The sequence below is a fragment of the Typopeltis vanoorti genome, chromosome 23, assembly GCF_054136105.1.
Source record: "Typopeltis vanoorti isolate ZY-2024b chromosome 23, IOZ_Tvanoo_1.0, whole genome shotgun sequence".
Taxonomy (NCBI): domain Eukaryota; kingdom Metazoa; phylum Arthropoda; class Arachnida; order Uropygi; family Thelyphonidae; genus Typopeltis; species Typopeltis vanoorti.
In genome coordinates this window covers 4,887,448-4,911,926 of record NC_143571.1, presented here as the reverse complement: position 1 = coordinate 4,911,926, position 24,479 = coordinate 4,887,448, and the positions used below count along the sequence as shown (strand labels likewise).

At 35.3% G+C, this 24,479-nt stretch overlaps 1 protein-coding gene across 5 annotated transcripts in view; it reads right to left on the bottom strand.

Moving 5' to 3' along the window:
• LOC150093587 (smoothelin-like protein 2) overlaps positions 1 to 24,479 on the bottom strand; it is a 133,284-nt gene that overhangs the window by 88,786 nt on the left and 20,019 nt on the right. For 4 of the 5 annotated variants that reach the window (XM_090413111.1, XM_090413108.1, XM_090413109.1 and 1 more), the window contains exon 2: positions 18,982 to 19,133. In XM_090413111.1, the coding sequence (XP_090269237.1) occupies positions 18,982 to 19,133 (152 nt within the window). Of the gene's footprint in view, positions 1 to 5,522; positions 5,696 to 18,981; positions 19,134 to 24,479 lie in introns of all 5 variants that reach the window. The other variant, XM_090413107.1, reaches the window with a different exon arrangement.

Here is a 24,479-nt window from a genome sequence, read left to right as displayed (position 1 = left end):
GGTGGGGGATATGATTGCAACATATAAGTTGGTAAGGGATTGTTATAGGGTGAATGTGGAATATATATTTCAAAGAACTAAAGACATGGATAGAATAAGAAGCCATGTGTGGAAACTGTATAAAGAGGGTTTGAGCAAGGAAGTAAGGAGCGGGTTCTTTGCATGGGAAGAGGTTGGTGAGTGGAATGTACTGCTTGAAAGTGTGGTGAATGCAGATACACTGAAAGAATTTACACAGTTTGATATACTTGTGTGATGGTCTTATCTCCTGTGATGAGTCTTCTTGACTTGGCGTATGACTTGTTAATAATAAATTAGCTAACTTACATTATGTGAAAATTGCAAAGAAAAATTTTTTTAAATAAAAATCATCACTCTAAGAAATCACCAGAATATGTAGTTAATAAATATATTATAGTTATTTGTTGTGCAGGCAGATGTTAAAAATAGGAAGATTGTGACCAAATTGTTAATATTGTGTTTGTTCTCATTATATTAAAATATGCATTTCCTAGATGTTTATTTCGCTGGGAGAATATTTGTAATCCTGTTGAAATGGCATTTGTATCCATAGTGCTGAACTATGATTCAAATGCCATTTCGACTTTGACTCACCTTCCTTCAGGTAGGTGAGTCGAAGCTTAATTCTAGTCACTGACTTAATGGAACTTCTGACCCTTCTTTGACCAGTTCCCAAGTTAGTTGATCTCTAGCATGGACAAGCTGTTTTTTTTTCCTAACAGAAACTGAGTTTTTCTGTTCCATAAACTCAAGAAAATCAATCATAGAATCCACAATATTTCAGACAATAATATATTGCCTTATGGTTAGGATTGGCAAGATGGCAGCACTTGCCTGACTTTCTTTTTTATTTTTTTAATAGCACTAGATGCTATTAAAAAAATTGGTATAGCTTGCACCAGCTATCTCTGATTGGCTAACGGTGGTAATTTGATGTATGGTTTGATGCCCATCAGTCTCCAAAAGTTAGGACTAAAATGGCCTCACCTACTCCATATAGGGAGTGGAGTGAGTAAAATGTGATACTAGATTTAGAGAATATTTGCTTAATTCAAGTTATTTTAAGATTTGTATTGTTCTTAATTTACTGTTAGTTTATACCTGTTCTTTAACAGTGAAAAGATCAGCTGCAACAACAATGATAAAACTATGGTTATGACTGTAAACTACAGTAATACTAGAATGATGCAATTGTAAGATTACATCTTCAAGAATCAAATCTATATACAAATGAACTGAACTCTAATGTTGTTTTTATTTAATCCAGCATTAATCTTGAATGGGCACAACTTGTGAATACAGATTTTTTAGTTAGCTGCTTTCGTTTTATTGAACTGGAAATCATTATACTCACAAGTTCAATGACTTATACCTGACCTAAATTCTGATGTTATAACAAAAAACAGAGCTTACTTTGTGCAGTTTGGATTTAGATACAAAGCATACTTTGAGCAAGGCTGAAAGCTAAACTGTTTACCAGTATCAGAAAAGTTATTTTTGAGTTACTGTATTCAATAACTCACAAAATAAAGACTCATTTAATTACTGTATTATATATTCTTACTTTTCAAATATGCATCAATGAACCATTCAGAACTGTTTCTTTACAGTTGAAAAATGACATATTTCATAATACAAAACATAAATGAGTAATAGAAATATCTCTGAAGATGAGTGCAGAAAATATGACTATTAATAAACAAACATTGTGAATATTAAATTATCTCACCTGTGATAAATAAACCTTTAACTTTTGAATGCACTATGACTAAATTAACAAAGACTCAGAATTTGTCTATATGAAAATGAACAGTTGGCAGCTGTTTATTGATGGTTGGCCTACTTTGTACTAGTTTTATACTACTCAGTATTAATATTAAGATTAAAAAAATTAAATTTCATTTTATTTATATGAAATGCCTGATGCAAGCGACCACTGGTATTATGCCGTTATTTAATTACCTGACCATCTCTGCAGCACATTTTGAATTATGTGCCCTTTTGTTTGGAAAGACACCTGAATTTAAATTCTATTAAACTAAGAGGTAAATCATAAGGTTTTTCAGCTGAAATGAGTCAGTCACTCTTTTATGTAGTATGCTAAGTCTGCTCATGCAATAGGCAGACTTCACATACTATAGAGATAGGAATTACTGTCCTAGCCAAGGTAAAATTAGGTTAAGTAAAGTCAAGTAACCTTGGCTCTAGCTGCTTTTGGTCTAGTATATGAAGAAAAGGTAGCTGTCTGAAATTCTAAGTAATATATATTAAAATGCAAACAGAATTGATAACTGATGTAAATTTTTTCTGCCAAATAATTAGAAATAAAGCAAAACAACTTTATTAAGAAAGTAGATGTGCTTTTCTTAAAAGAGAAAATTTCATATTTATATATATATATATATTATGAAAGCATTAAACGAGTAGAGATTAGATTGAGATCAATAGAGAAGAGAAGGTATTAGCATGAACGTGAGAGGGGGCACACACACACAAGAATAATAGAAATAAACCATTTAATGGAGGTTACAGCAAGAAAATGTTAGCATAATATTATTGAGATCACAAACAACCCTTATAAACACTAATTCTTCTGATAATCGAACCTTTCATCACTGTGATATAATAGAAATCAAATTGAATCAAGTGAAATGTTGGTGGCTCCAGTGAGAGTAGATGTATTTATAATGATGTGTTACAAAAGAGGAGATATAAAATAAATACATAAAAAAGCATTAACATACCATAGATCATCAGTCAAACTAGATGATTCATTTTATGTAGCAATGAGGTTTGTATAATGTTAAGTGAATAAATAGATGAGTTTGAAAACTGAAAGTTGTTCTACCTTTACTATGCATCCACTCCCCCTTTCCTTGGTAAAAAAAAAAAGCAGATTGCAGTTACACAGTTAGTACTGTGTAATAATTATAATATGCAAATTTAAAATGAAAATTGTCAGACAGTAGATAAACCTCAGTTCTTTTCAAACTGTCTTTAATTTTTATTAGGATTCCTGGTAAATAGAAAAAATATCTTTGAACTTATCTCACAAGTTTAGATTCACTAGCTATGATAGGTGTTATCATGAACTTGCTGTCTGTTTTAATTCTGAGAATAATGATTTTATCATGAGTCCAAAGCATATAATGCTTTTACTAAGTGTATTTAGTTTCAACTGCTGGATCATCCAGCGGGCCATAGTCCTTATGATATTTTTAACTGCTTCAATAGCCCAAGCTGTTATTTACAATGTAAAGCATATCATTGCATAAAGATTATAGTTAAACCTACAGCTGTCATCAGTTTTTATTTATATGTTATTGTCAACAGACCATGGAGTCATAAATTTTTAGAGACTATAAAAATAGTCTCTAAAAATAGTCAGTGTCCAGCAATAATATATAGATAAAAATTAAAGGAACTGCACTTTTTAATTAGAAGATGAACTAAATTTTAATCAGTTTCAGTAATTATTGAAGCATGATGAAACTGAGATCAGAGTAGATATTACAAAAATACACTAGATTAGTTGAGCATCTAATAGTAAGAAGTTAAGAATGCAATTATTTTACAGATTAACCATCTTGGTTTGCTGAGATGCTATATAGGCTGTTATCTAATATTTATATATTTCTCCTCTTTTTATTGAATGCTTATTATTTGACAAATTGTTTGATGATGTCAAATTTAAAAATAGCATTAATATTTACATGATTTCTTCTTTTTTTTTTTTTTTTTACTGTCTTTCATAATTCAGAAATATGGCCTTTATGAGGAGTTGTATTTATTTACTAACAATCATAAAGTAATCTGACTAACATTTCCAAGTCATTTTGAGGAGAAATGCTGCAATTTTAAGTAAATAGTGTACAAATATGTGTGCTTTCTGTTTAACAGAGAGCACTTGATTTATTTTGTCATTTAAGGATGGGTCTGGTATGATTTGTTTAAATCATATCAGGTGCTGAGATCACTTTAAATATAAGTATGCATTATTTTCAGTTTTACACAAATCAAATACAGGCAATCCCCAGGTTACGAACGAGATACGTTCCTGAGAAATCTTTAAGTCAGGTTTGTACGTAACTCAGATTCCTGATGAACAGTGCATATGTGTTGATGATGATGATAATAATAACACTACTGTAATGACTCATATGTGGCAATAATAATACAGTGTAATACTGTAATAATAATAATACCCTGTACTGTAATAATTAGTTACAGAAACTATTGAGCTCTTTCTTTTAATTCAAACAAACAGAACATAAAAACAAACTCATGCAAAAAGTTTAGATAGGAGAAATTTCAAAAAAGAATATTAAAGGTTGTATCAATGTCTTGTTCACTGGAAGAGACATTTTTGAGGCAAGATGGTAGGCTAACATTAATCGGAAGTGGTTAAGATGGAAATGGTGCTGGAGAATCTAGGGTTGTTTGCACAGCCCTTTTCTTTTTTCATCATAAATAGTACCAGCTGATGTTCTCATTAACTGCATGGTAAACCTTTGTGAACTGTTGAATGTTAGGATTTTGCTCCTCAAGCTTAGCAAATTCTGCTTCAATGAGATGAAAGGCTTCAGCTAATTCTTTTGTTGTAAACTTCCTTGGCTCTGGATCTTCTGATTCTTCATGTACTTGTGTTTCTATCAGCTGCTTCTCTATCTCAATAAAGTCTTCATTGGTTAATTCTTGTGAATGAGACTCTAGTAAGTCAGTGACATTTTCATTGATGTCCAATTGCAGTGCATTGTCACTATCCACTACTGGATAGTGACAATGCACTATCCAGTAGTGGATGCACTGCAATGCACTATCCAGTATGCAAATGAAAGGAGGTTTGTTCCATACCTCCTTTCATTGTTAATTGCTTCACTTCCTCCCTAGAATCAGCAATGTTTTTGATGGCATCATAAATGTTATAATTCTTCTAGAATTTTCTCAAGGTCATCACATCATCTTCCATAGTCCTGACTGCTTGCTGGAATGTACGGCATAAGTAATAGCCTTAAATGCAGAAATGACTCTCTGGTCCGTTGGCTGTAGTAACGATGCAGTGTTGGGTAGTAAAAATGACTTTTACATTAGGGTGAAGGTCATCTAAAGATGTTGGATGTCCAGGAGCATTGTCCAGCACACGAATTTTAAAGGGAATTTTCTTTTCCGAACAATAACGTTCCACAGCAGAAATAAAACAGTACAAGAACCAATCTTCAAACACGGTAAGTGTGACCCAGGCCCTTAAATTGACTTCCAAATAATGGGAAGATTTGCTTTAATAATGTGCCGAATTGCAGGTTTGTTTACATGCATGAAAGAGACTAGTTCCTGTATTATTAATTTCATTCTTTAATTATTAATTATTCTTATGGGAGCCTGTTCATAAGTACAGAACGCTGTAAGTCGGGTCATCCATAACCCGGGGACTGCCTGTACATGCATTTTATTTTAATGGAGTGCTTTTAATAAATGTAATGTTAATATCATTATGCAAATACCTATATTCTATTGAAATAAGACTTTAAACATATTGAAAATAGAAAGCCTTTAGTCTAGCTTTCGTAGATGTTGATAGAGACTCTGAATATATGTAAAGACACATTTCCAGTCAGGTTTTTTCATGATCATCATGTCTTCTACATCTAAAAGGGGTGATGCTCCTCCTTTTTCGCTACAGAAATTACAAAAATATATATAATTTTGAAGACTTGAATGCTGCTACTGTGTTACCTTACTAAGTAGTATGCTCGAATAACAATAAAACTTTCATTTTATTTACTCATATAGAATTTCTGGCTCTAGATATGCTAAGTGGAATTAAATTGTAAAAATAGCAAAGCTAATGGTTAATGTCATCTGCTAATCACTTTCAGTGTAAAGAAATGAGAAGAATTTCAAATAATGTTACCCATGTGATTAAACCAGCAACACAACTATCAGCATGGGATAGTTGTGTTACTGTCTCATTCCAAGTAATGTCACCTAATTGATTTAGCTGAAAGTTAGGTAAAAGAGGAGAGTAGAGAACATTCAAAGTGTGAAGAGGTGCTAATTTAATTCTTTGTATAACTAATCTTTTATCACTCACCTACTGCATTCCCACACAGATTATTAATATTATGCCTTTCATATTCATCTACAGTCAGATTATGCCATTCCACTCCATTCATTTTATGTCTTTATTACTAAATAGCTCCAAAAAACCAACATATTCATGAACTTTCTGATATTTTTGTGGATTTAAAATCAGCATCTTCAGAGCATACTTGTCACAATGCACAGCAAGTTAGTGGTGGAAACAATTCAAACTATAACAGTCAAAAGAACTAGAGTTGTAATTTGGAATTTCCAAACATTGGATAAATAGAAGTTGTTTGGTTGAAGTTGATCTTAAAATGACCGTCTTCCAAATTTTAGGTGTATTAATGCAACCATATTTGTTGAGGTGGAGTCTTTCATTGCTTTTCCCATCTCTTAAAAATAGTGTCTTCGACTTATAATGACTTCTGTATAGTACTAAGAGGTGTCCAAAGTGGTCTGCCAGTCCTGATTGCCTTAACAATGATAGTGGATGTATTTCTTGTGTTCTCTGCAGATGTTAACAGATCTTCCTGTTAACATCTGCAGAGTTCCATGGCAGGCCAAGTTACAGTCAATAGGTGCTGCTAATCAAATAATATTTGATTAGCTAAGCTTACTGGAAATAGAGCTGTTCAAATATTAACCAACCCAGGAGGCTAATAAATCTGTTCATTTTAAAATATACTAATTAAAGTTTATTTTGATATATTCATATAAAAATATTTCTGAACATCCTTGACATAAAAGATTATAATAATCTTCTAGAATTCATAAATTCCAGTTTATGAGAAATCAATTACATTCCACAAATATCTAGTTACCTCATAATCTAATGATGATGAGACCCAAAATAACCAGAACACTTCTTTTGATGCTACATCTGGCTTTTCATGCAAGCTACAGGTTTGTTGTTCATTGTTTGTATACTTTTGCATATTCATAATATAAGACAGTTCAAACCATTTTTACTTATATATTTGAGAGTTGTGTTAGAAATCCAGCAGATGGTCAAAAACTGGAGACTACAGACATGAAAAGTTCAGAGAAAAATCAGAGGAGTGAGTATGGATTCAGTGACATAATGTGAAAAATGAAGATATTAGGAAGGAAGTTGACATTGTTAGCATTCTGAAATGTGGCAGCAGTGTTAATTTCAGTTGTATATAGTCACTTAAACATAGCAGGAAAGGAAGACTGAGATGTAGATTTGATTAATGAAGTTTAAATGCCTTACAAGACTGAAATATAAGATTTGATAATACTGGAGTCCTGACAAGTAACAGACTAATTTGGAATAAGATTGTCAGTAAGAAGTTAGTATAACATTAAAGGTTTACATTATTACTATTATCATATCCTGTACACCCTTGAGAGTACCTATCAGGAATTGGATAATGATGACGATGCATAATCTTTTACTGGATTAATTACATTCTTATTCTTTCAATTTCAGATTTATAATTTATATAATTTTATCTCTTAATGCATTTGGTCTTTTGTATTTTGATTTCATCTCTCTCATAAGTTTGGTACTAAAAATCCTGTAATTAATTACACTATTATTATTATTATTACTACTACTACTACTGTTATTATGTGATACCTTCAAGCAGTCCAAGGACTCATTGTGGGCAGGTACGTTCCACACAACTCGCCATTTACACTACTTAATCCTCCATGTACACAAATTGGCACTACCTATGTACTATGTCACTATCCATCATCATCATCTAACAATCATGCCTGAGTAATTTACTAACTTTTTATTATTATTATTATTAAACAAGACCTCATGGAGTCAAAGACTCATCTGGGAGGTCCTTTTATCACACACACATCTCATACCGTGTCTTAAACACACTCAAACTCCTTGCAGACACCACACTCTCAGGCAAGGCATTCCAATCATTCACAATTCTGCATGAAAAAAACCTGCCTCTCACTCCCCTACTCACACCCTCTTTATACAGTTTCCAGGGATGACCTCTGGTTCTCCCCTGATCTCCCACTATTCTCTGTAGAACTTCTCCACCACTGATCTTATAACAACCCCTTACCAACTTGTAGGTCTCTATCATATCTCCCCTCTTCCTTCTCTCCACCAGACTCTGCAAATTACATCTTCTCAATCTTTCCTCATGCTCAACATTCCAGAAGTCAGAAACTACCTTAGTCAGTCGCCTTTGGACCCTTTCCAACATCTCTTCATCCTTCTGAAAACCCGGTGACCAAATCTGGGCACAATAGTCCATGTGTGGCCTAATCAAAGCCTTATACAATGGAACAAGAATCTCCCTACTTCTACACGTCAGTGCCCTCCGCATCATTCCCAGAAGCCTTTGTGTTGTCTTCACAATTTTGGCAATGTGTCCCCTAAATTTTAGATCCTTATCCACTATCACCCCCAGATCTCTTATTTCCTCTACCTCCAACAATATATTCTCATCAAGCATAAATTCTGCATCCCATCTTTGTTTTCCAAATTTTAAAACCTTACATTTTGCAACATTGAACTCACATCCCCATTTGTTTGCCCAACCACTCAATTTATTCAAGTCTTCTTGCAAGGCCACAACATCTAAAAAAATCATGGCCAGAGGGTAACAGCAATTGCAATAGCAATTATAATAGAATAACAGCTGAGTTTGATAAAGGAAATGGCTACATGATGATTTTGCAAAGGCATTTGACAGAATACATCATGGGTTACACAAATTAGAAGAAATGGGAATGGACATGACACTGGTTAAGTGGATAAGAGGGTGGCTACTGGACAGATATCAAAAAGTTATAATGAGAGGCAGAATCAAGGCAAAAACAGATGACTAGTGATGTGCCACAAGGTTCAGTGCTGGGAACATTGCTGTTTAATTTGTACATAAATAATATTGGAAATAACCTGAAGGGAAGTATTCATTTGTTTGCTGATGATGAGAAATTAGGTAGAGTAATAGTTAATCAAGGCAATGTGGAGAGCTTGCAGAATGATTTAAATAAGCTGTCAGTATGGGTAATAGGTAATGGGTATCCGTTTAATGTGAAGAAATGTCAAATTATGCATTTTGGGAAAAATAGATTGCAAGCCATATATCACATTGATGGCATTGTACTCCAGGTTATAGAAGAAGCTAGAGATTTTGGGGTGGGGGGTAGACAGAAAGTTAAAGTTTAAAGGACATATTGCTCAGGTAGCCCATAAGATTACTTTGGTTATTGAAGAACACATTAACAAGTAGAGATAAGTTGTTATTCCTCTTTATAAGGCCTTGATACACCCATATCTGAATTATTGTGCTCAAGTCTGGTGCCCTGGGTTTCTTGGAAGTGGTGCAGATCATGTTGGAGGTTTAATGGAATATTTAGAACACTAGGAAAAGATTAAAAACTAATTTTAATGCTTCCATTATTTTGTCTCAGTCTCTGAGACATCTTTAGGGATTACAAATAACTCTTGTAACACACACTCAGATACAGCACAATACTAATTATTCTTGTTGAGAGGCTTATACGCTGGTTAAACATGATAACTAATATTTAAGGAATTGACAGCGTATACTAGAAATATAAATTAAATAAACTTTAATATATACTTTCCGATATTTCGGCAAACGTCACGTTGCCATCTTCTTGGGAACTTAATACAAAGACACGTACACACAAGTACTACATAACAGCAAATGAGAACTGAAGCTAGGAAGCTAACGTTTTCCTAAAGTCCTGGTGGTGCCCCCTGGCAGGCTATATTAGTGGTTCTTGGCCTTTGGGCTGAAGTTCTTCTCATAATTGTTTCCCAAATTTGGGGCAGACTCATGCATCCAAATTTGTTGAGGTTTGGCATGTTCCTAAGGGCTGAGGCTGATTCCATGAATAGTCTTTCATACTTGAACTTGCTGCGGTGTATGACTGTGGCTTTCTTCCATCTTATTCTGTGGCGAGTATCCAGAGCATGGTCTGCAAGCTCAGAGTGGCTGTACTGGTGAAATTGGATGTAATCCTTGTGTTCTGAGATTCTGATATTTGCTGTCCTGCCTGTTTGGCCAAAGTAAGACAATTTACAGCTGCAAGGGACCTGGTACACACCAGGTAGGTCTAGGGGAAGAAGTGGTTGGTCTTTAGTGGAGCGGATAAGGGATGCCAATTTTCTATGTGGTCTATAACAAGTGGTTAAGTCGTGTTTTCTTAAGATTTTGTTGATTTTTTCCGAGGTGCCTCGGATGTAGGAAATGGTGATGGATTTAGAGTAATCTTTTTTGTGAAGGGGAGGGGGGTGGTGGGTTGTGGATAACTGGGTTAAGTATTCTCTGGATTTTTTTTGTGGGGGGGTAGCCATTGGCTGAGAAAGTGTCATGGATGTGATTTAGTTCAGTGGTTAGGACTTGATCATTTGAACAGATTATTTTTGCCCTGTTGAATAGTGTCTTAATAACTCCATATTGTTGTGAGGGGAGGGGGGGGTGATGGGATTGTTGGTGAATGTATCTGCCTGTATGGGTGGGTTTTCTATAAACTGAGAAAACCAAGGTTCCATCAGGTTGGTGGGTGACTAGTGTGTCTAGGAAGGGGAGGTTATTGTTTTCCTCTTTTTCCAGGGTGAACTTGATTCTAGGGTGTTGGTTGTTTAAGTGTGTTAGGAAGGAGAGGAGTGAAAATGGGCCATGTGGCCAAATAGCAAACACATCATCAACGTAGCGAAGCCATATGGTAGGTTTTTGTGGGGCTGAGTTTAAGGCTTTCTCTTCAAAAGTCTCCATAAAGAAGTTGGCCAAGGGTGGGGAAAGTGGTGAACCCATGGCTGTCCCCTCTATCTGTTTGTAGAATTTTTCCTGCCAAACGAAATAGCCTGAGTTTATTGTAAACTGAAATAGGGCTGAGATATCGGGAGGGAATTTAGCTTGGATTAGCTCTAGGGTTTCTTTGAGGGGTACATTCGTGAATAGGGAGGAGACATCAAAACTGACCATTATGTCATTGTGTTGCAGTGTAAGGTTTTCTATACTGGCTTTGAAGTGGGCCGAGTTTTTTATGTGTGATGGTGTGTTGCCAGTATAGTGTGAGAGCGCTTTGGCTAAATGCTTGGCTAGTTTGTAAGTGGGGGAATCAATGCCATCCACTATGGGACGTAATGGCACATTTTCTTTATGTATTTTAGGGAGCCCATATATGCGGGGGGGGGGTCTAGAGTTATAGGGTTTTAGTCTGTTGGTAACGTTAGCTTCCTAGCTTCAGTACTCATTTGCTGTTATGTAGTACTTGTGTGCACGTGTCTTTGTATTAAGTTCCCAAGAAGATGGCAACGTGACGTTTGCCGAAATATCGGAAAGTGTATATATTAAAGTTTATTTAATTTATATTTCTAGTATACGCTGTCAATTCCTTAAATATTAGTTATCATGTTTAACCAGCGTATAAGCCTCTCAACAATCCTTTCTTTTAGGGTTACACGGTGATCAGCACTCATATTTGTAGATTTAGGGACTCAAAAACACACGTGTTGAACAGATTATTTTATTAATTACAAATAAAATAAAACTTGACGTTTCGACCTCTATATCGAGGTCATCATCGGAAGAATACAACTGTATGCAGAACCAAGCTACGTGCTCATGCTTTCTATACCAGTAAACTAAATCTACGCAGTTAATAAATCTTTTTTCTAGCCTGACCTCTAGTGATAGAAAAGAAAAACAAATGAATAAAAAAAAAAAAAAATTAATAATAAAAAAAAAAATTAAAATAAAAATAGATAAATAAAAAAAAATTTTTTTAAAAATCAACAAGAACAATGATCATCCACGGAGATTCCTTCGCACGCAAGACCCGCCATTACGGCAAACTGAAGCTTAAGTTATCCAGACAACTTAACCGTCTGGCATTCCTAAAACGCTGCCGGGATAATCAAGTTATCCCAAACTGTGTAAAATTTAAACACCGCTTCATCTCATAGAAAGCTCTCCGTATCTACAACCGAGCAAGCCAGGCTTTACTTCGGGAGCAAATTACCGCTACATGCGGTTCCCTAGCCGACATAAACAGAGCTATTTTAGCGCTAGAGAATGAGCTTTCACATACGCTTAATCACGAGCTTTGGTCAGTCCTACATGACGTCTCGTGTACAGCAGCTAACAAAGAATTCCATCGAATACGGAGCCGACATATCAACAAGTTTGATAAATTAATAAAGAACTCGGCGTCCAAACCTAAACTACAAACCAACACTGTAGTTAACCTTTCTTCAGTTATCTTGAAGCCTGAAGCACTCAACGCTCTATCATGTGGTCACAACTTCGCCATTGCTCCTAAGAAATTACTGGCCAAGGAATTAATGATCCAAATCGAACGCGGAATTCGCCAACTTCCAAGCCACATCGCCAACGATATTCGATTGGATGTAGCCTATGTTCTCAAAAAAGCAAAACCTCCAAAATTCAACATATCTATTAGTGAATACAAGTCACTACAAGAATTGAAGAGAAACAAAGAAATAGTGATCACCAAAGCGGATAAGGGGAACACCACTGTGGTACTCAACCTTAATGACTACACAGGTAAGCTCAAGGCTTTGCTATTAGATCGATCCACTTACCTCCCCATTAATTACAATCCCACCAACTCACAAATTAGAAAACTCCATAGGCTCCTTAAGAAGGTTACTTCTTGGCTTGTGGAGGTTACCAACAGACTAAAACCCTATAACTCTAAACCCCCCCCCCCCGCATATATGGGCTCCCTAAAATACATAAAGAAAATGTGCCATTACGTCCCATAGTGGATGGCATTGATTCCCCCACTTACAAACTAGCCAAGCATTTAGCCAAAGCGCTCTCACACTATACTGGCAACACACCATCACACATAAAAAACTCGGCCCACTTCAAAGCCAGTATAGAAAACCTTACACTGCAACACAATGACATAATGGTCAGTTTTGATGTCTCCTCCCTATTCACGAATGTACCCCTCAAAGAAACCCTAGAGCTAATCCAAGCTAAATTCCCTCCCGATATCTCAGCCCTATTTCAGTTTACAATAAACTCAGGCTATTTCGTTTGGCAGGAAAAATTCTACAAACAGATAGAGGGGACAGCCATGGGTTCACCACTTTCCCCACCCATCACATCATGTTTTTTTTTGTAACAACATCTTGTATGATAAACTGTGAATTATGTGAATTTAAATTAATGTATTTATATGTCTAGCATGAATGTAAGTCAGCAAAAGGGACAGATATGAGAGAAATCATTAGTGAAATATTATAAATGAAAGAATGCGTATTATTCAGCAACATAGGACAAAGATCGCCCTGATACTATAAGAGCAGCGTAAGCACTCGCAGGCATCACATCTGAGAAGACATCGTGATGCATACGTTCCTGGAAACAAAGTCTCCCGTATGTTGATCGGTGAAGTCACCCAGCCCGAGACCAATGGGTGAGTCGATAAGAGAAATTCAAACTCGGAAAGGTGGTGCCCTAGGGGAGGGTATAAAACCTGCGACATGGAAGTAAATCACCCCGTTTTTTCTTGTTCCTGCATGTCTCTTTGTGTGCTCCAAGAGTTCATCGCAGTTCAGCTCTCATTGTTGAGGGCTGACTTACAAAAGGATATGGCATGACACCGCAGCAGATTTCAGCAAGATCAACCGTTGGCCATCAATGAGAGGGCAATCGACATAAAACTTTAGCAGAGAGATAGCGCCCAACTCAGGTGAGCACGCATAACCCACGTGGCGATAAGATCGAGACAACCAGAATCGAAACAAAGAAAGAAGGACGGAAGAAAACCGATATAGAATAGATAAGTACTCTAACTTGTTCTAGCCCCTTTTGAGAATTGACTAACAGGGTTAAGAGAATGCATCTTTGTAATGTAATTTGTAATGGAAGAAAGAGTGAAGAACTAAGATTTACGTAAATGACTATGCTTTTGAAATGAACTTTAAGAACTTCCAGTTAGATAGAGATTCTGTCATAATTAATCCGAGAGAGATTATAAATGTGCTAAAATGCCTTAACATCCAATTGAGCTGTAATTAAGAATGTATTATATGTTGAGTTATTGAATTTGCTAACATTTTGAAGTCAATGCATAATTGTTTTAATAGTGAGAGGGTGAGAGAAAGGTAGAAGATTAAATTAGAATTGATAACTACTTTAACTTGTATGGCATTATATAATGAATTTAATAAATATTTTGGTTCCTTACTTACACGTGTTTCTGATCATGATGACTGACCCTTCATAAAACTTCGAACCTGTGAACGTGTGTGTGCGCGCGCGGGAATACTCCAATTGAAAATAGTAGGGCACGACTGCAAATAAAATAAGCCAGAGAGCCCAAGACGTCTAAGAATTCAGTTAACATTATTAGTGGCACCTGATAATCTATGTTTATCTTAAAGGTTAAGTTTATCTCTAACTTTAAGACCCAGGCTGGCGCAGATAAAAAAATAAATTTTGCCTGAGTGATCAGGATAACTCATAGAATTCAGGGAACAGGTAATCTCTGGTGGCCCTTAAAAGGTTAAATTACGTAAGAAAAGGTATAAAAGAAGTGAGACATAATGATAAGACTAAAATTAATGAAGATCACATAACAATGACGCAACCGACTTAACAAAGAGGTACATGTGATAGAATTTGGTATAGCGGCTGAAGTAGGAAAGGATAAAGTTAATTATATTGCCTCGATATATCAATATCAGAGATATACGACGTAACAAAAATTTTATAGGATTGATGTGGGGAAAAATGCACTTGGCTAGAGGGGGCAGAACAAGAGGGAAGTTGAGTAGGAGTGTGGTTAGCAAGAGCATGAGGACTAGATTTTTTTTTTTTTTTTTGCTTGGAGAGTGGTGAATGAATGGAATGGGTTCTTGAGTCAGTTGTTCAGTGCTTTGTCTGTTAATAGTTTCAAGGAGAAGTAATGATAGATATTGTGGTGATAGTTTCAGTCTCCCATGACAAGTGTTAACACTCCATGGAGGTGCCTGTGCAACAACAACAATAATAATAAATAATGTATTGGTTCAGGAAACTAGGATGAACAGTGAAAAGTCACTAAAGGGAAAAGCTAATTCCAGCAGAGAGAAAGTTGAGCACCATCAACATAAGCATCAAGGGAAAAGAAGTGTAACTAGCAGGAGAATTAGAAAAGTACCATGTCGATATAATTAGTGTTACTGAGAAGAATAAAAATAAAACAAACGAAATACTGCTAAATAATAACTATCAGTGGTCACAGACAGAGTAACTATAGTATTCAACACTTAACATGAAAAACTTCTTGAAATGGCAGCCAACTTTAAGTTAAGTAATGTAGGCAACTTTCGAAATGAGAAACTAGTAGACAGCTTGACTTATGTCATCACACACACACAGAAGGTTCTAGTAAGGAAGAAGTAGGGAACTAGTCAGAGAGAACTGTTGATATAAAATAAAATGAAAAGCTGGTTTTTGCTGAGCATCTAAACAGCAGAGTAGGAAAATAGGTTTTGGGAAAAGAGCCAAACTAATAATAATGAGGAAACACCTGCTAGTGTCTGCCCATGACATGAACTAGTCATAAATAACACCTTCTTCCAATATAAAGTTGTCCATAAATTCACATGGAGTGAACTCACAAGAAATAACAAAAGGCTAACTGACTATGTTATTGTTGATTCAACAAATTTACCATTTGTTAATAGTGATATCTTCACATGCTAGTTCAGGATACAAGAATATAAAAAGTATATTTAATAGGAAACAATCACCATTTAGTTTTGAGGAATAAAATTAAGTATGACATCAAAAAATGCACAAAAGTTTTTAAAATGATCACAGTTTAGTATGGGCCAGTGAAGCATAATATGCAGCCTCTCTCAGTCAAGTCAATTTCCACCTAAGGGACTCGTGATACCAGTATGCTTTCCTGCTGTAAAAAAGATATCTTTTTAGTTGGAGGAAATGCCATTCTTCTAGGTGGCAGATGACTTTTGTTGCTCAGTGCAACACTACTACTTTGCTTATTTTCTAATTGGAGGCCTGAAATTGCTGTTATCATGTTTGGTCCCCCCCAGAGGTTACAGTTTCAGATCTCCTCCCCCTAAATCTACCATGCAGTGTGAGTGATAGATACCCTTCAAGGTCATGCCAAATATACTGTGAAGATGCAGAACTTTGTTCATCTTTTAGGATAGTACAGCAGTTCTGCATGTTGGCTACCAGTTACTGCATTGGACTGAACTTGATAACACATTTAGGAAGTTTCCTCAGCTAGCACATAATCCCACTACCAGATTGTGCCTGGGGAGATGTCATGTAGTAGTAATATAAGGTCTCCTCAGTTTGTCTTTGCATTGTGTCATATATAACATCATGTGGCTCATAACATGTCATCACTGATCTGACATCACTGACATCATCACTGATATGATGTCATAACATCATATCAGTGATGATGGATATTAGATATGCATGGATATTAAAGCTCTCTATATAGGAGACAAGAGTCTATCTCTATCACTGATATGAACCAGTTTGGTTTGAACCCTTGCTCTGCATTCATTCTTCTTCTTGACACATAGTGGAAGAACTTTTTTATTATTATTTGACACCTTCAGGGAGTCCTAAGACTCATCGAGGGAGGGCACCTACTTTACAATTCTCCATCTCCACCACTCAACCTCATTCACAAACTGCCTCATCTACACCAACGCCATCTACTGTCCACCATCACCACTATTATTTTCACAGACAATCGCAAACATCCATGCCCACAGCAGGATTCGAACCCGCAGCCTTTTGGTTGGAGAGCAGATACGCTAACCACTCGGCCAACCAGGCTGGCTACTTCATCCCTATCTCCTAACAGGTTAATCTTCTCTCATACTGCACCATCTTATAGTTCTTATGTATCTAGTTATTGCCTGCTTTCTTATACTTCCTCCGGAACAACTTTGATTTTAATACTACTTGCCTTATTTCACTCATTGCATATTTCCCTCTTACCTTATTCTCTGACAACTTCTTTCATGCACAATTTATCCTCGCACCTTACTAATGTTAGTTGACTACAGTTTTCCCATAATCATCTGCCTTATAGTTCCACATACGTATTCCCTTTTGACTGTATCTTTCCTCCTGCTCGACTACTTCCCATGTCATTCATAACTAACATCATGTTGAAGCTGTCACAAAATCTAAACTCCAAGAACCTCAGTTGCTTCCTCCATATGCTTCTTAAGGTGGTTATCTCTCAAAAACTCAAAAAAATGTATGCTCTTTTCTTTAATACACTATCTTCTCTGTATTCCCATAATTAAAATCTCCTATCAGATCACTCTTTTATTTTACCAACCATTTTATGTAAACATTTTGCTATCAACATCTTTTGTATTCTTATGCTTATAAACAACACCCTATTATATATGATACTCTGTTTCAACCTCATGCCAAATAAACTCAAAATGATCAATATTTACTACCTACATCCTGAATTGACAAAATTTCTCTTCTATCATTAACAATGCACCCTCCCCTTTTGTCCTCGATGATTTTGTATTCCTCCATTTTCATCTATGTATATCATAGATGAAAACGGAAAATACTTATCATATGTATATCATGTTCTGTTAACCAATAATTCTTTTGCATATTGCAATAATTTTTGAGTGTGCTGGTTCAGTCAGCATGAGTCATCATAGTTCAGTTGGCTTTATCAGAGCCCTTTCGTTAGAAAGACCTGGATTCAAATCCTATGACGTAAGGAACCGTTATCATACCAGGGCTTTTTAGTCAAAGTTGTTCTTTTACAGATATTTATGCCATATGGTTTCTTCAGTACACAAGGAAATGAGTGAATAATATTTATTATTCACAAATATAAGTGAACACAAAGAAATAAGTGAATAATATTTATTCAATATATTATATATATTTCAGCCTGAAAATTACAGGCTGTCATCAGTGGAAAATGGTAGTTCAATACAAAGTAGACATGAATAATGAATTGATTTGAAACATGAGAGCCACGTAATGTGATACATGACATAACTGAGAAGACCTTATATTATTACTTATTAATTAACTGTATTATTAATTAAACTTTAATAACCCTAATGACATGAATTTTCAGTCAAAACTGAGTTAGCTGTTTCATATAGAGATGGAAGGTTTTTCTCCCAGAAATTTAGGTTTTTCATCCTTTAAAACAGGCAAACAGATCCCATGAACACATATATCTACAGATACAGAATACTTACTGTGAGATGGAAGAGATTACAGTCTCACTATATTGTTATGCTACTACACATTATTAATCTCATTAGAGATCCATAATAGTTAACATCCTGGATGGAGTTGACACTTGACAGTTCAGTCAGTGCCACAAACGCAGCACCTTTATTTCTGACACTCCTTGCATTAAACATAATAGTCCAAGTTAAGTATCTAGGGCATGTTATTATTCCACTGGACTGTCTCACCAGTTCATGACCTCATTTCCGATTATTAAACATTGAAACTTCTCCAGATATGACGAATTCCACTTTGTTTGCTCATGAATTGAACAACACTTTGCAACATTTAAGAAATGAGAGTATTCATTAAAAACTTAATGGTAATGGAACATAAGCAAACTACCTGATCTTTGCTAATTACTACTAAACACATTTTAGCTACATATATGTAAATCTAATAATCACTAAATATTTATTTCCTGTTAATTATAACGACACAACTACTTAGTTTCAGTTCGAGAATACCAAATATGCATTGGTTAATCAAAACTAATAAAATAAATAAAAAGTATGGAAATGAATACACACAATATACATATATATAATTTAAAAAAAAAATACATGCATGTAATGTTTGTTTTTTCTAAATTATTACTTACTCTGCAACCCTGAATGCTAGTTCAAAATTGTGCCTTCTGTTTTTGGGATTAAGAGTGCTGAAATCGAAAGCATCAGGGAAATAGCGATGAATAAGAGCACAGAATGCCATTCCATCATTCCAACTGGTTGAAAAATTTTGAACGTCTACATTCTGTAAAGAAGTCAAGTTTAATATGCATAACCATATTTTGTTTAAGAAGTCATTCTATATGAAATTAAACTATTCTTTTGGTTGTGTGTTTGTGTATATTTATCTTTGATATGAAACTAAATCATTTGATTTTTAAATACTTACTTATCTGAACAATATTATGATATTGTTCAGATAATAGTTAAATGCAGTCCATCAATACTTTCTTACTTTGATAATTAACATTTATCACTATTTCCAAAATTCCATTTGGCTATAATGAATAAATACTTTGCATACGTTCTTCCATTATGTCCTTTTATGTAGTATCAAAAAGGAGAAGGAACATGAATCAAATTTGCAAAATACTAGTGAATGAAACTCCGATGATGTGGAATAAGTTGCCCCCCCCCCCCTTTTTTTTTTTTTTTTGAAACTAGGTTCATTGGATGGGCATATAAAAAATTATACATAAAGAACATTATGTATACAGCAGTACTATCATTATAGATTTTTGAGGTAATCATTAAGAATGCTAGAGCTAATGCTTGAAGGATGCAGTAGTCAAGATCACTCTAGTGTTTCTGGTTGTTCTTACTTTTAGAAGAAATGATCATGAAACCTCTTATATTTAACAGCTGTTGAATTTGTATCCTCTGAATATATCCATCTTTCCAAATCTGTCTTTTTTATATTTTTCAAGTTTCCCCTATTTCTTGCCTTTTTTACGATATTCTATAATCCAGATATTTTACAGCCTGTTCTCATTGCTGACATGATAATTCTGATCCTATTTTTATTCCCTTGGAAGCAGCCTCTCTCTCTCTCTAGTGTTTCCTTCAAAATCAGCATCTCCATAGTACATTCACCAGGATATTGAGATATTTTTGCTTTAGAAAGATCTGGAGTTTGAATTCCATATAGGATGTGAGGAACCTTTTATAAGAACTTTTCAAGTGAAGTAACTGTTCTCATATACGAGGGTGGTATGAAACCAACCATAGATAGCAATCTATCTATGGTTGCTTTCATATGTCGCTATCTATGGTTGCTGACCATAGATAGCAACACTATCGGCATGATTTTTTGTTCTAAGTTGGTAGATCTGTCATAAGCATCCATGTGAAATTGCAAGTCATTCTATCAAGTACTTTATTTTATACAGCTGTCTGAAGCAAAAGTATTGTCTGTATCCCTTGAAATGGATAAAATTGAGTATCATGTGGTTATAAAATTCTTTGTGAAAGAAGGTTTAACAGCAAAAGAAATTCATTCAAAGTTCATTAAAGTTTATGGGCATTCTTCTCCTTCGTTTTCGACAATTAAGAAATGGGCTGCTGAGTTTAAACGTGGCCATACCAGCTTTGAAGATGACAACACCAGAAATCATTGATCAAGTGCACGATATGGTATAGGATGACCAGCGAGTCAAAGTGCATGAAATTGCTGAAACTATAGATATTTCAAAAGAATGTGTAGGATATATTTTGCACGAAGAATTGCAAATGAAAAAGCTTTGTGCAAGATGGGTGCCATGCTTGCTCACAGCAGATCAAAAATGCACTCGCATGAAAATCTCTGAACAGTGCTTGGAGCGTTTTAACAAGAATAAAACTGATTTTGTGTGTCGATTTATAACTATGGATGAGACTTGGATTCACCATTACACAACAGAATCCAAACAGTGGACAGAAGCTGGTTGTTCAGCACAAAAGAAGACAAAGTCGGTTCAGTCGGTGTTTTGGGAAGCTTAAAGCATTTTGCTTATTTTATTTTATCTTGAAAAGGGTAAAACATTAACTGGAGAATATTATTTTGATCTTTTAATCAGACTACTAGAAAAATTTCGTGAGAAAAGACCCGGTTGATTAAAAAAAATCATCTTTCAACAGGACAATGCACCATGACTGCACTCTGGCAATGTGAAAATTAAGGGATATGCACTATGAATTGTTGCAACATCCACCCTATTCCCCAGATTTGGCTCCCTCTGACTTCTATCTCTTCCCAAAACTAAAATTCTTCCTTGCTGGTCAAAGGTGGAGTAAGTTCTCATCACTTTCCTTAGTATCCCATAATGCAAAGCACATCTTGCGGACATATATAATACTATGCATTATGGGAAGGGTCACTACCCAGACTAGTTTCGACCTTTATTGAGGTCTCTTCAGTGGGAGCCAGACCCAGTGGTGATACCAAGGTTGAAGCAATGGAAATATGAGTTCTACATTGCTTCAACCTTGGTATCACCACTGGTTCTAGCTCCCACTGAAGCCAGGGTTGCCAAAAGGTATTAAATTACTTATTAGACTTATTTTAAATTACTCTGAATTAGAGAAAGATGTTTGAAGTTTTTTCCACTTGATTACACTATAAATTATATATTTAGTTTAATCCTTTATCCAAGTGTAAGCAAACAATGTTTGCACCTGAAGTATCTTCAGGACTGGGGCAACTCGTGGCAAAGGTACTTTGCATTATGGGATACTAAGGAAAGTGATGAGAACTTACTCCACCTTTGCCACGAGTTGCCCCAGTCCTGAAGATACTCCAGATGCAAACTTTGTTTGCTTACACTTGGATAAAGGATTAAACTAAATATATACTTTATAGTCTAACCAAGTGGGAAAAAACTTCCAAAATACTTAAGTTAGAGCAGCAGTTTAAAAAAGCAAAAAGACTGCTTATGGAGAGAATTAGATTGATTTGGTCATAATTATGCTGGAGCTAACTGGGCTAAAGTATACAGTATGTGTGTGTGTTCCCCAGCCAGTTTGCTTATTGTTTAGGATAAAATCTTGTCAGGTTGTAGATGGCAGTGGCAGGAATTATGAGAAGTAAAGAAGTCAGATAACTGTGAAGATAGAAGTAGAAATTATTACATTTGTTTGGTATACAAATCCACAAGTAAGAGTTTGAGGCACTAACAGAAGCAGATTTTTCAAAAATTTGTCCTCATTGAAACCTAGTTGACTGTTTACTTTTAAAATGGGTGCAAACAACAACAACAACACATTGCATTTGATTTTTTTGTATTAGACTTTTTTATTAATTATACACACGAGGTTGCAAAACCTATAACATAACAGTGCATATGTGGTTAGGCAGAAAGAAGGTATCTAAATGAGTTTCTTGAAGAGTTGGCAGTGGTGTTCATTATGGGGATGGCTGTTCTGTAGAACATACAGATAAATGGAATGAAGGAAGAAAATGAGAAGTTTGTTTGATATGTTTGGAGTTGAACTGCATATGGATGTTGACAGCTGGTTGTGTTCTTACACGATTACAGGAAAGCAAAGGAATGTGAATCGCCATTTCAGTGGAGGCAGTGCCTATTTGAAAGTACCTATATATATATATATATATATATATATATAAACATAATGCAGAAACAGAGCATCTGACCCCCACCCCTCCCATCAGGTAGAGTTTCAAAGTAAGAAAAGCAAAATTAAATTAAGAGAAGAGTCAGCTGTTCAAGCTAAAGATAATCTCAGGAAATTAAATTGCCATACAGCATGTAAAATTAAATAATTGTAGAAGAATAATATTCTGATGACAGCTGTACTCTAGTCAAAATACTGATTGGACATTTTTCTACGATCTGTCATCCAAATGAGACTAATTTGGTGTACCAGCAAGACATACATACTGGAGATACTGCAATATCTCAGCACTAACACAATAACAAAGTTAGATGGAATTTTGCCATATATATTGAGAGAATGTGTGGGAAAAATTAATAAAGCCTTTGACTTGGTTGTTCAGTTGTGTCTAAACAGTAGCATGAAATTAGGGATCACTCATATCTCTGGAGTGGTGTAGTAGTTAAGTTGGTAAGAGTCTAAATTCAGGAATGGATTGATAGAGAATTGGTACTGTGTAGGGAGCATTATGCCTCTCTTAAGGAGATATCTATTTTAGTGATTTATTTTCATTTTATGATAAAGTTATGACCAAGTTGGATAAGGGACGTACCATGTGTTGCTAGATTTCATAAATGCATTTGATAGAATAATACTGTATGAACTGGAGAGGTATATGGAAAATAAACTAGTGCCATAAATAAGGTGGATGATTGACAGGTATCAGATAGTTGTGTATGGAAGGTACAGAGACTGAAAGATTGAGGACGACCAGTGATTTATCACAGGGACTGTCTGTGGATTGTTTTTCAGTTTGGATATTAATAATATAGTAAAAGGCTTGAATGGGAATGATCAATTGTTCGCTGGTGATGGATGTTGGTTACTCTAGACCAGGGGTCGCCAAACTTCTTTGACCGTCGACCCCTTCAAGAGTTTCTTGATGTTTTATCGACCCCCTCTATTTTACTATTACGTAATTATAATAGGACAAGCGAAAAAGACGCTTATGTGAACATTATTATATTACTCTTACAACTACTATTACTATCACTAGTAATATCACTGGTATTACTAGTGATATTAACATACTGGTATTAATAAACTACTGGTATTACTACCAGCCCTTCTCAATTCTTCAGCATAGAGAAGTTTAGTTCATGAATGAATAACGATTGAATTATAATATGTATGTTGGTGAATTTTAAAACATTAAGGCTCACTTGTATGTCGATGGCAAAAATGAGACTGGGATCGAATACGTGTAAGTATAAGTAAATAAGCGACCGCGCACATGTTGCCATCTCCCTCCGGCCAAGCGGGAACCACTCACATCCATTTATTGGTAAATACGTCATTTTGGCCTACTTGATTGGCCTCTGTAACTATTTTCATGACCTTGCTCCATCTTACAGGTCCTATTCATGTCACTGTTCCCACGATCCACTCGTAATTGCATTGTCAATCAGGATGGAGGTAATCCAAGTTAACCGAATTAAATATTACCCGTACAATGATGCCTTATATTTTTCTTTCGAGCCCAGATCGACCCCTAACAATGTTATATCGACCACTTTGGTGACCACTGCCCTAGACTGTATAGGGTTACCTACTATAAATTGATGCATTGTTGGTTGAAGGATAGGATTTTGCTAAAAGAAAGAAATGAGACTTGTGATCATGCAACAGATTAAAGTTGAGCTGTCAAGAAAGGTGGTAAAGGTGACACAGATGATAACAATAATTCTGAGAAGGACACTGTCGTGTAAGGACAAGTTATGTCCTTTTGTAAGGACTGATCAACCACAGACTTGATCACTACCTTGAAAAGAGACATATTGAGACTTGATATTTAAGATTCTTAGGAATAAGAAAACAGTAGAGAGAGAAAGAAAGAGCACAAGACAAGTAGCCAAGATGATATCAGGAATAGGTTGACAAATTAAGAGAGTGATGTGCTACAAACTCTGGCAAAAGCAAATTTGAATGTGGTTAGTAGTTG